Below are 12881 nucleotides of genomic sequence, written 5' to 3' on the forward strand. Positions count from 1 at the left end.
TTACACCCTTATGACTCCTACAAGAAAATTTCCTAATCTATAAAAACACTCCATTATAGAATCCTACTAAAACTTTTCAAAAAGAAAGTCCTAATTGAACAAAAATTTTGAAATTACGATCTAATACTAACTTGGTAATTTTGAACTAGAATAAAAATCATGCGGTAATACTAGCTTGGTAAATTCGAACTAACATAGAAGTTATGCACTAGTGCTAATTTGGTAATTTCGAACTAAGATACAAGTTCTGTGCTCGCACTAACTTGGTAATTTCGAATTAAAGTTCAAGTTTTGTATTGATACTAACTCGGTAATTGATTAATTGGTTGGATTAATAATGTTATCCAAACTTCTTATGTGTCTTGGAACTTATTAGCCTTCTCCGATACTACATCAGTTTTTTGATAAATTTTGTTTTTCTCTAAAATATTCCTAAATTTATTCCATACTTTTAACCATTTTATTCTTTTTTTTAATAAATTGAAGTCGTCTTAACACGTGGTAAGCTTTTGATAAAAAAATGTATCTAACCACTAAAAAGGAGTTGAGAATGATCTTAACAGAATTGGTAAAAACGTAAGGGACAATTTCGGATAATACTATATAGCCCTCAAACCTGGCCCAGCCCGGCCCATGATCACCCCTTACTCATGTCAATGATAGTTGAGTTGTAAGATTAGGGCTGGGACTTCGATATAAAACGAACTGTTAGTGTTGAAGCTTCTTCATCTTTCCCCGCCGCTGCAAAACCCTAACCCTAGGAGATGGGTCGTGTGATCAGAGCGCAGCGTAAGGGTGCTGGATCAGTATTCAAGTCCCACACCCACCACCGTAAGGGACCGGCCAGATTCAGAAGCCTTGACTTCGGTGAGCGCAATGGATACCTCAAGGGTGTCGTCACCGAGATCGTGCACGACCCAGGTCGTGGTGCACCACTCGCTCGGGTAACCTTCCGCCATCCTTTCCGTTACAAGCATCAGAAGGAGCTTTTCGTCGCTGCGGAGGGCATGTATACCGGTCAGTTCGTCTACTGTGGTAAGAAGGCTAATCTCATGGTGGGTAACGTTCTTCCACTCCGATCAGTCCCTGAGGGAGCTGTTGTTTGCAACGTCGAGCACCACGTCGGTGACCGTGGGGTCTTCGCTAGATCTTCTGGAGATTACGCGATTGTTATCAGCCATAACCCGGATAATGGTACTACCAGGTATGTATATACTTCAACTGACTTTGCGTTGATTTTGATGTTTTTTTCTTAATTTTCTTCTCATTGTTTCTGTACCGTTTCATTTATTCATTTCTTTTAGGAATCGTTCTTTTTGTCATTTATGTAGGATTACTCTTCCTTTTATTGCTTATTGACTTACTTTGTACGCTATAGACTATATAGCTTCGAAATAAATCAGGATTTTTAATTATAAAAAATCTGTTTTTTCTTCTCCTTTTTAGCTCCACGCGTAATGGATCTGTAGTGAATGCAGCTTAACCAACATTTCTTGTAGTTGCATACATTATGTTGGATGTAACAGGAATGCTTTCCATGACAGCTTATTATCTAAGCTGGTATATAACAACTTCTAGTTTCTGAGCAGTCGTTAGATGGTTTGCATGTTTTATGTTCTTATGAGTTTTTGTAGCATATCCTTTGTGGATGGGAGGCAATCTATTAACTTTTTACCTTGTAATTTTATCGCTGTAAGATGCTTATCTGATCTCTGCATGGCCCGTTTGGCACTGACATGTGCTTTGGCATTCGGGATATGAGAAACTAGATGTTATTTGACTGTTGTGCCTAAAGAATGTGTGCTCTAACTTCTATTGGAATTGCTGCGATTCTTGGCCATTAAAAGATGTCTGTCACAATACATTGTTTCATCTGTTCAGTGATGGATCTAGTATGTGTAGCCTGCTGGATTGTTTCTTGGGTCAACCATCTGTAGTTTCATGGTTTAGGAAAAGGAAGGATTTTCTGGGTTTGAGAATGATACGTTTTTCTTCATCTTGACAATCATATCTGCATTAATTAGTTTATTATTTGGAATACAAGAAAACACATCTATGACAAACCAGAAAATCTTGTAGAGATGGTTTAATCTCTGGATAACAATATAGAGAAAATATGATTGGTGGTTGAGAAGAGAAAGCTGCGGGGTATGTTAGGTCTGGCCAGAGGTCCTTTTCTGACGAAGCCTCACTACATGTTTCTTCAAAACCTCCTAGACCTTTGAATACTATGAAGAAGAGATCAAATTGGACTAGGAGTGCTGCCGTTAATAGTTACACTAAGGAATTTACATTTAAGGCATCTCAACTCAACTAGGCCTTGCCCTTCATATCTGGTTGGCAACATGAATCCCGTTCTGCGATTTTATTCTGTTCAATGCCATATCCTCTGTTAAATTATGGATTTCTCTTTGAAATATGTGGTTAAATTTCTGAACTGTGAATGATTAGGTTTAGCAGTGTATTGCTCTGGTGATCATGCAAGGATGCAAGTCAGGTAGCTGGTTTGAAGAAATTACACTGCATCTGGCCTTAACCTTCTCAAATTTTAACAAATGCTCATTCAACGTGAGTCTACTCAAGTTGCACTCTTAATTTCAGTGGTGGGGGAAAGGTTGGTTAGTATTGTAATCCTCATGTTCTGAATTTTGAATGGAAAAAAAAGGATGCAAATTTATGAGGAAGAGATCTGCAGGTATCCCAGGTCTGTCTGGAATCAGGGGTGTTTTTAGAGATGAGGAAGAGTGCTGGCCCATTTTCTTGGGCCCGATTGGGGTAGGAGATTTTCTAAGGGCAGTAATGTTGGCTTTACTCCAAGGCTTCAGATTAGCTAAACAATGAGGATTGAAACAGTTGGAAGTGGAAGGTGATTCCAAGCTGGTAATTGGCTGGCTGCAAAAGAGAAGCTTGGACTCTTAGACTTTCAGGCAGTACTTAAAGGAAATTATGATTTTAACTCGGGGGCTTGGGGTTTAGGTCAGGTGAACTAGAAGATGAGATAATGGTAATGCCGATGCTTTAGCAAAACAGGGAGTAAATAGGGTGGCTTTGTTCTGTGTTGTTTTGTAAGAATCTTTCTTGAGGGTTCTCCACTATTCATTCGGTGGTGACAGTTGTACTTAAGTTAATCAATGGAATTTACTGTTTCTTACAAAAAAAAATTATGAAGAAGAGGGAACCAAAAGCCTGTCTTTAAAACGACCAAGGTTAAAGCTAGGGGTTCCTTAGGCTATGTTTGGTTTGAAGGAAAAGATGGGGAAAGGGAAGAAAAGACAGGGAAACCAATACAAGGTTTGTAATGGTTTCCCTACATTTTCCTTCAAACCAAACATAGCCTAAGGAGAGCTAAACAGAGAACCAGATGTCAATGCGATGTGCATGCTACTGAAGAGATCTAAACAGAGAACCAGATAAAAATACATTTTAGGTGCCTATTTGGCTTTCTTGCAGAAAGTATTCATCCATCTGAAATAATATCCGTGTTCCCTGTTTCTCTATTACAATGACATCTTTTTTGCTTCTAGACGTTGGTAGCTTTTGCCTCATTGTTTGGTAGAGGCAGTTGTTTAACTTTAACCTGATTACCTTGTGCTATTTTCAGGATCAAGCTACCCTCTGGATCCAAGAAGATTGTACCAAGTGGGTGCAGAGCAATGATTGGCCAGGTTGCTGGTGGAGGCAGGACTGAGAAACCACTTCTCAAGGCAGGCAACGCCTATCACAAGTATAGGGTCAAGAGGAACTGCTGGCCTAAGGTTCGTGGTGTTGCTATGAACCCTGTAGAGCATCCCCATGGTGGTGGTAACCACCAACACATTGGTCATGCAAGTACTGTTCGGCGTGATGCCCCTCCTGGACAGAAGGTTGGTCTCATCGCTGCAAGGAGGACTGGTCGTTTGCGAGGACAAGCTGCTGCAACTGCTGCGAAAGCGGAAAAAAGTGCATAAGGGAGTTTTATGTTTGGTTTCCTTTCCACCTTATTATCGTTTGTCTTTCAAATATCCTTGTTTTCTAATTTTCTTGGAACAGTGTAATCAAAGGGGAGACATACTGAAGTTTCGTTTTCAGTTTAGGAGTGAGATAACTCAATCAGCTTTCATTATTTCTGCACTCCGCCAGTGTTGTTTTTTCTTTGATTGTTTTCTACTAGTCCAAGGCAAATTTTATTAATTGTCTGTGTATCACTTTGGCGTTATATCATCAATATGACGAGGCAAACAATAATTACTCGACAAAATCGTTATTGTTAAAAGATATATCCAAGATCCTGGAATATCCGAGGAATGCGAATCATTTTCAAGCTCGCGAATAGAATCATCAAATAATCTTGTAGGTTGCAGCTACTATCTAGTGTGGGCGTAGCTGAAAATATTAATCGGTTCCTTTTTCTGTTTGACTGTTTCGTCTATCATTCTGTCTCTTTCGTCTTGGTAGTGTTTTTCTTTGCGTGATTGCTCTAATTAGTATCTCTCATTGTGCTGTAAGCCTATAATGCAGTTCCTTTGCCTTTTACTGAAATAAATGGTGGCACCCTTGGATGAAAAACTTGATTCTGGGACAAATTTTGTTTCTAACAGAAACAATGTTGTGTGCAACTGTGCACTTATTTGAGTATCGGCTTGCGTTTCAACTTCCAACGAAGATTATGCTCCATCGTTATCATCATCATCATAACATTTTATGGTAGTGCGGACCACATTTTTCTCTTATGGTTAAATACTGCATCCCGAGAAGGCGAGTCGAGTGTTATTTATTGGTTGATCCTTCATTTTCCAGAAGGGTTTTTTTTTTTTTTTTATGGTTTGTTATACTGCCAATTTATAACTGTTTGACGGTAAATAGTGAGAAAACAAGTTGATTAGAATCATTAGATGGAACTTAAGAAGTCGGGTTTGGTTGCAATAATTACCAGGTCGGATGCATATTTGACCCCTTCGATACAATTAATATCTGAGACCAATTAAATTCTCTCTCGGGTAGAAAAATTTTCTTTTATCCTTTATAATTTAACAATTAATATTTATATTTATATAAAGTATAAACCTTTTTTAGGCTGTGTTTGTTTTTGGTGAAGTACAAACCTTTTTTAGGCTGCGTTTGTGGTTGTTGTTAAGCTTTTTTAAATGTGGTAATTGATGTATTAGTTACATTGATTATCGATGAAAAAGTTCAATCGATGGGGAAGTTTACATCGATTTAAACCTTACACTGAAACAAACGTGTGAAAATATAGACCAGGAGTAGAGGTTTACGTCAGTCCGTATTTAGACTGAAAGTAAATGCAAGCAAATGTGAACCGTCAATGGAATTTTACATCCATTCGCATCTACACCCAAAACAAAACAAAAGCAACCTTAAGATAAAGACCTTAGGCTATTGGCACAATTCAACTGTCTGATTCCAAATCATCTCCAATACAATCTGGAATATTCCCCACCCAAACCTAGTTAGATTTGGACACTTGCTAGCCTTGCCAGGTAGTGTGCTACAGCATTGCTGCTTCTCTTGATACAAGGGGAGCTAAATATCCACAGTTTACAGTTAGGGGTGTAAATAGATCGAACTTTGAATCAAATCAAGAAATATTTGAATTCGAATTTGACCAATTAATTGTTTTAAGTAATTAATAAATATATAAAATAAATATTATATTTATATAAAGTTTATAAATATATAAATTATTTATATAATTTAATTATGTATATAAATTATATAAAATATTTAAATATTTTATATATTATGTCTAAGAATTAAATAATCGATCCAACTTGGATATTTATCGAATCGAATAAGGTCATATCTGATTTCGACCAATTAGATATTCAAATCATCCAAATTCAATTCCATTATGTCATATCTCAAATTTGAAATCGGATTTTCGAATACCATTGACACCCCTATTTACAGTTTTCTACTATGCTTTTATTCTCCCAAGTGGACCAGGATTCTCCATTGTTAGGAGAGACATTATCACTAAAGAATCACCTTCAATCAAGATATTTGTTATCCGGGTCCTCTAATCCAACTTTGATACCTTCTTTAAAAGCAAGAGACTCAATAACCTAGCCTGAATGAAGAGAGACTTACTTTGAATATTTATATATATTCCATATGCATAGGAGAAATTTTTAAAACTTTTGCTTTTACAAATTCTAAGGATAATGAAGTGAATGCAGAGCAAAATTCCTATCTGATTCAAAATTTCATAGTATCCAAATATGAATTGAGACCCCGTTTCTTTCAAACCAAACACAGATTTATAGTTCTATCAAATTATTTATTTTTTATAGTAAAAATTATAAAATCTAAAAGTATTGGCCCATTTGGTCACTAATAAATACACAATACTTTCTCTAAAAATTAATTAAGTCCCTTTACAAAAATACCCAAAAATAAATATCGCTACAGAATATGAGGACATTCCTAAAACCGGTCCATGTATTGCACGGGGTCCTTATATAATTAGAGAGAAATAGAGATTTAAAGAATATTTTATATTATATTTATTATCATATAATATTTAAAATTTATTTAAAGATATACAAGTTTTCAAAATCTAAATGTCTTTTCATTTTGTTGGTTCTTCAAATATTTGAATTTTTAAACAATAGGCCAACAACCAGGTCCAAAACCAGCCCAGTGGAGGCCTTGGATTAGATGTCAAGTCACTAGAGCGATGAGCAATGGGTTGGCAATTTTCTTACAGAAAAGGGTAAATTGCATATTAGTATCCTCTACTTTGGGGCTACTTTTACTTTAGTATTCGAACTTTAAAATGTGCCACTATGGTATTTGAATTTTTAAAAACTATTAATTTAGTCCAAAATTATTAATCAATATTAAGTGGCATGTGAAAGGACACAAATGCCCTTTGAGTTTTGAATAGATGAGAGAAGCATAATTTTAAAATGGCCAAAATAACCATGTTTAAATCCCTTTTCACTATGATTGGGCACCATTGTTCACTTTATGCCCTAACTTTTCTACTACAGAATTAGTGCTTTCTGCCAGAAAAGCTACATGGAAACGTGTCCTCAAGGAAGAGGATGTCATTGCCCAAAAAGAAGGATTTAGACTGTTGTCATTATAATCCGTTTTTTTCAGTTATTCAATCCATAACAAAGGGGATTTAGATTGTTGGAGAAGACGAATAATTCTTGCCATCACTAGGGACGACAATCAAGATAAAATTGTCTCAAAATATTAAAAAAATACTTTTTTTTTTGTATTTTTTAAATTAAGTTGCATGCCATCATGTAATATAGATAACTGATGGATTGCTAACTATGGGTACTAAAGTGGCAGTTTTAAAGTAAAACTAACACTATATTTCATTAGTCATATGAATTCTCCTTTCATCTCACACAATATGTTTCTACACTAAAACAAGATTCTGGTACTACTGTGGACATTGGAGGGATTGGTAGATCATGTGTTGCAGCGACAAGTATAGGATAATTATTTTATTGTATTTTTCATCAAGCTAAAATATCAAAATTTCTTATGTTGAACATCTAACAATCTAGATGTCTTCTCAAATGGCTAGTGCCAATGCTTCTATTACTTTAATAGTAAAAACCACGTTTACATTTATTGCAAACTACTCTCATGTCCTTTCTTGATACACTATTCATGGTAAAATAAGTAGAGTTTGAGAGGAATTGATCATTTTAATAAATGTTAAAATCTAAAAATTCACAAAAAATCCAACTACCCCAATAATTGCACTTTGGTCCTTGGAATTTGGTCTACCCATTAGATATTTCAGCTTAAATGCAAAGCTTTTAAATCTCCCAAATTCCCAACTTCAACTTGAAACACTCAATCAAGCCTTCCTTCTTGTTGAAATTAAAAGATATAAAAAATTGAGAGTATATGAAATGAGAATAAACTATAGAATAATGAGAACGGGAAATTGTATTTGATTGAATGAGAATGATTGTGTTGTGATGAAAATGGGTAAGGGTTAACCCATATTTATAGGAGTTAGTAATAATTGAATTGATCATAGTATCCTCATAAACTAGCTATTTATGGTTGTTAAGAGAGGTATTTTGGTCATTTATAAAACTTATGTATTATTTTACTTAAAATGCCCCTTAAACTAATTGTTTATAACTTTTAGGGGTATTTTAATTATTTTACATTCCTTTGATAAAATACACAAATACCCCCAAAATAATTGTTTATAATTGTTAGTGGATATTTTTGCCCTTGTACTCTTTTATAATGGCTATAATTGGTGTGGGTCATGATACGTGTTACACTTGTGCCGGGCCATGGGTCGTGTTCTGCCTGACATACAAGCCCACACATACCACAGGCCAAAACCCCTCATCTCAACTTGGCCTAGGGGTCATGCCATGTCTAATACAGCCGAATTGGGATATACAAAAAATGCAATTTACAAAAAAAAAAAAAATAAAAAACGAAAAAAAACATGTGCTGTGGTGCATTGTGGGGCGCCCCCTTGTGGAGCGCAATGTGAACTCCTCTTCTCTTTCACTCGCGCTCTCCCCTTTTCTCTGACTTCTATAAATATCACGGTTTTATAGACTCTCTGGTCTTAGGAGGAAACAGAGTAAGAGAAAGGCATGGCAATGAGAGCGGTGGCGGCAGCACCTCGTGGATTGAGAAGACTATTTTCGAGCTTCACTTTCACTCCGCCAAGCTCTGCTGCGACTACAGCTCCTCCTCCGGCAGAACCATCGACTAACCTCTTCGTCTCAGGCATGCCCCTTTTTCTCTTAATCTTCTTCTTCTTCTTCTTCTTCTTTTTCTTCTTCTTTTGTTCTTTTCGCTTGATCCATGTGAACCACTATTAGTCTCCTACATCTAGTGGCATAAACTCTGTTTTCAAAATGAGTACTTGTGCCTATTACTTGCTTGGTAGCACTGCTGTTCTTGTTGGTTTCTATCTATGAGAATAACATTTTCTTGTAGGTTTCCACTCGAATAGGTTAATTGATTAGCTTTTGGAGGAATTAATTGATTAGGTTTTAGGTTTGTATGACTGTATCCGGTCCACCCCGGATAATTAGGACTTGGGGCCAACATTAGGTAATGGCATTTTTTCTCTATTTTGGTTGCGTTGACAGTGATAATCATTTAGAGAAATATTCTTGCTTGATGCTGTGTGACTAAACCTAGTTTTTTTTTTCCTGTTCTCCACAAGTGGCTGTGCTTTTGTTCAGTGTTTATAATACAAGAAGTTCCAAAGGGATTACGCGAAACAACTTTACTGAATATACAATATACAGGATACCTTCAAAAGAGCCGTATGGATTTGAAATTCCTCGTAAGTCGAATAAAGGACCACTACAAAGATGGTCTATATAAGAAGCCCCAGATAGACAAGCGGAGAGTGGTGAACCTTATCCTCTGAATCATTTGTGCGATTGAGATCATGGTTTACGTTTTTAACCCATTTAGAATTCTTAATTTGTTAGTCGAAATCTTCCTTTTATACCATTTATCTAGTTTTTGCAGCTAGAAAAAAACTTCACGGGTAATAAATCTGAACAAAGAAGATCGTAGTTTTGTATATACCTTGCACTAGGTAACATTGAGAAAACATTATTTTATTTATTTATTTATTTTTTGATAAATAACTTCAATTTTTATTAAAACATAAGGTAATGGAAACATTACAAGCATCCCTTAGAGAGGCACGAGATGCTACCTCTTTAGTTGTTTCCTTTATTGCACTACTGAAATGCATTGGATGAGTTTTCAGAAACAAGGAACTTAGTGGGCTCTATACTAGCATTATTGCCAGGAAATTGTTGAAGAGATGCCTAAATGATATACCCAAGGTTTATGTGAGGTTTTGGAATTAAAAGTTGTAACAGGGTAGAAGTGCAAATTGCAAAATGATATGACAGGGCGAAGTGTCGCAAAGGACAAGTGGGAACGCAATGTGAATCAAGAATTAGAGTAAACAAGTGAGATGCGAAGCAAGAACATGTGAATTACAAAGAGGTTTACAAGAGTGAATTATGAAATGCTAAGGGAGTAAGGGACACACATTTGGAGTATTGTGAAGCAATGTTTTAAAACATAGAGGCGTGGTGCATAGTTTAGTGTGCAAGAAGCATAAGCCTCTTGAGCACAAGGAGGCATAAATGTTGTGTAGACGTTTTATATGTTTTGTTATGGCCTTATGTGGTTGGGTTCATATGTTGTGCGCTATGATTACTTGTTTTTTTGGGGGGGGCAAAGCCCCCATAAGCCCGTACAATGGCATTCTGATAACACTGTATGTAATAAACAAGTTTGGAGGGTTTTTATTCTCTGGATTATGTTAATATATAATGGGGAACATGATAAAATGGTTGCTCCACTTTTATCTATAGCATTTTATTATAAAAAAGTGACTTAAATACAAAAGCATAAGAGGCATTCACCTCAAGTGTCTATGCTCTTCTAGACTATTGTCGACACAAATTTCATGTATTTAATTAACAAAAAATATGGAGACAAACTACAAAATGAGATTTGTAATAAAGAAAAATACAAGGGATTTGACTCTTTTTGAATCTGTTCAATGACGTGTGCAACCTTTCATTAATAGTAAAAAATGATGAAGATGAGGGTTGTTGGTGTGTTTCTTGTGCTTCTCAAAGTGTCGATGCAGATTTCCTTAATTTTGGTCTTTTGAAGAGTTAATGTAGATTTCTTCATACCAGGCTTCTCAAAGACGAGGGTTGTTGGTGTGTTTTGATGCTTTTGAATCAATTGGTTCTCGGGACAATCGGATCTGACCCAATGGACCTGATTATAATAAACCTACTAAATTTGGTTTGTGATTGGGTAGAACTGGTTCCGAACCAATAATAGTTTGGACAATGGATTAGGAACCGAAACCAACCCCATCAGTACCAGATTCTGTAACTGGCCCAATTAGTTCGGGCCTATCGGGTCGGACCTGATCCATTGCCAACCCTATATGAGTATTGGCCCTTTGAATCATGTGATACGCAATTTTTGAATATCGATACTTTGAACCTTGACTGGGTTTGGATTTGACTTAGGTATTTTGAGCTTGTACTGAGACTTGGGCTACCAGATCCAGCTTGAGTCTTAGTGTCACGCATTATATATCATGTCACATTATTATTCATATATAAACAAGTATGATATTTGGTTTCATTTTGTGGTTTAATGATGACTTGTTGAATTTTGAAGGACCCAAGGGTTAAAGATAAGTAAATTAGGCTGAGGTTAGGCCCAAATATAGAACTTCAGGTCCCGCTGGTTTATGGTGTAATAATTTATATTAAGGCTTCTTGCTGAGTAATATTCATTCTTCTTCCTTTAGTGGGATATCAATATTTAACAAAAAATATTTCTGTTCTCATGTCTGGTATATTTTATTTGCTTTTTCTTTTTTATGACTTTTTTCGGTGGTTTGGGTGTTATTACCTATCCAATTGTTTCCTATCCCATGCTTAATGTATGAGGTGCTTCTGATATAATACATTTCTTTATTAGTTATACATTCCATGGTTACCAGTATTGAGTATGTAGCTTAAAACCTTATCCAGAATCATAATGTCAAAAGACTAATTGGGAAATGTTTTTGTTGGCTTGGCTTCAAATTCTATAGGAGACATCTTGTACTTGATCGATTTTAACTCAGTACCACAGAAAAAGAGGAAAGAGATGTAATTATTGTTATCAAAATTTGTTCTTATGTTGGGAAGTTGTTTCCATTCTTGAAGGGAAAAAGTTGTACTTCTTAAGAGTATGGTTATGGAAAATTAAGAATCATATTATCTTCATGTGGAACTGGCTTTAGATCATTCATGAACATGAAATCAAATTTAAATTGGCTGATGGAAATGTGTCATTCAACTGGAGTAGTTCTGATATTTAAATGTATTATACATATGATAAGATGGTTCATATGTTTGATGTAATTTGATGTTTTAGTGTCAAAAACTAGGCTGAATTACTGTGGTTGGTAAATCAACTTTCTTTCTACAGTGTATAGTGTTACTCCTTGTTCTGAAACTACCCACAATGCTTCTACAGGGCTTAACAAACGTACAACTTCTGAGGGACTCAGAGAATCCTTTTCAAAATTTGGGGAAGTGGTCTATGGTATGTTCTACTCAAATCCAAGGTGTTTTTTCCTTCAGAATTATTCAGGAAATTTAATGGAAGAGTTATTCAACATCAACCCATTTGTGATTTGCAGCTAGAGTTGTGACTGATCGTGTATCAGGGTATTCCAAAGGCTTTGGTTTTGTGCGATATGCCACTTTGGAACAGGCTGCTGAAGGTATAAAGGGCATGGATGGCAAGGTGAGCTAAAAAACCTTTTACATATGATAGTTGTGACCAAATAGATACTAAAATGGCAGTTGGAAGCACTGCAGCAAGGATGATTTTTGCTCTATAATTGGATTGTAATATAGATGATAATTCAGAAAAAAGAAGCACAATATTGTTAACAAACTGCTTAGAGTTGAGGAAAAATTTAGAATGAATAATTTTTATTTTTCAGTGTTTTATTGCATGCCATTTCCATGTTGTGAAGCCTCATAAAGCAAATCAAACATTGATCAAGTTAACTGTGAAATTTGGGATAATTAACTTCAAATTGAGTTTTATCTAGTGGTTTTGAATCTATTTGGGGAGTTCATCATCTTTTACTGTATTATTACAAGTGGGAATCATGTAAAATGTTGGCAAAACTTCTTTCTTTTTCTGAAGTTCACAGGCACGTTAGTTGCTTTTTTTCTTTTTTGAAAACTGTAAAGTATTTTACTAAATTCAAAAAGTCAAAATACAAATGCACAATGAGAAGCTGAACAGAGGATATACAATTCTGCTCAAAACAGCTCAATGCCCAATACAATTTAACCTTTCCTTAC

The 12881-nt window shown here is 35.6% G+C and overlaps 2 protein-coding genes across 3 annotated transcripts in view; both read left to right on the forward strand.

Annotated features, from left to right (window-relative positions):
• The first annotated feature begins 623 nt into the window (after nucleotides 1–623).
• Nucleotides 624–4170, forward strand: LOC148878049 (large ribosomal subunit protein uL2-like). The gene is made up of 2 exons (XM_088948279.1): nucleotides 624–1204; nucleotides 3602–4170. Exons 1-2 carry the CDS (start codon nucleotides 765–767, stop codon nucleotides 3945–3947), a joined length of 786 nt encoding a protein of 261 aa, XP_088804405.1. The 5' UTR covers nucleotides 624–764; the 3' UTR covers nucleotides 3948–4170.
• Nucleotides 4171–8447: 4277 nt separating this feature from the next.
• Nucleotides 8448–12881, forward strand: part of LOC148878050 (organelle RRM domain-containing protein 2, mitochondrial-like) — a 34559-nt gene continuing 30125 nt past the window's right edge. The window contains exons 1-3 of one of the 2 annotated variants that reach the window (XM_088948236.1): nucleotides 8448–8730; nucleotides 12037–12105; nucleotides 12203–12309. In XM_088948236.1, the coding sequence (XP_088804362.1) occupies nucleotides 8595–8730; nucleotides 12037–12105; nucleotides 12203–12309 (312 nt within the window). In that variant the 5' untranslated portion in view covers nucleotides 8448–8594. The remainder of the gene's footprint in view (nucleotides 8731–12036; nucleotides 12106–12202; nucleotides 12310–12881) is intronic. The other variant, XM_088948247.1, reaches the window with a different exon arrangement.

The sequence above is a fragment of the Nelumbo lutea genome, chromosome 1 (assembly GCF_056320005.1).
Source record: "Nelumbo lutea isolate HS-2025 chromosome 1, American lotus-T2T, whole genome shotgun sequence".
Lineage (NCBI taxonomy): Eukaryota > Viridiplantae > Streptophyta > Magnoliopsida > Proteales > Nelumbonaceae > Nelumbo > Nelumbo lutea.

What these genes read in the sequence shown, in the direction of transcription:
- LOC148878049 (XM_088948279.1), top strand. Translation starts at nt 765, where the DNA reads ATGGGTCGTGTGATCAGAGCGCAGCGTAAGGGTGCTGGATCAGTATTC. An exon ending in CCGGATAATGGTACTACCAG is followed by an intron (nt 1,205 to 3,601) that starts GTATGTATATAC and finishes TGCTATTTTCAG; the next exon opens with GATCAAGCTACCCTCTGGAT.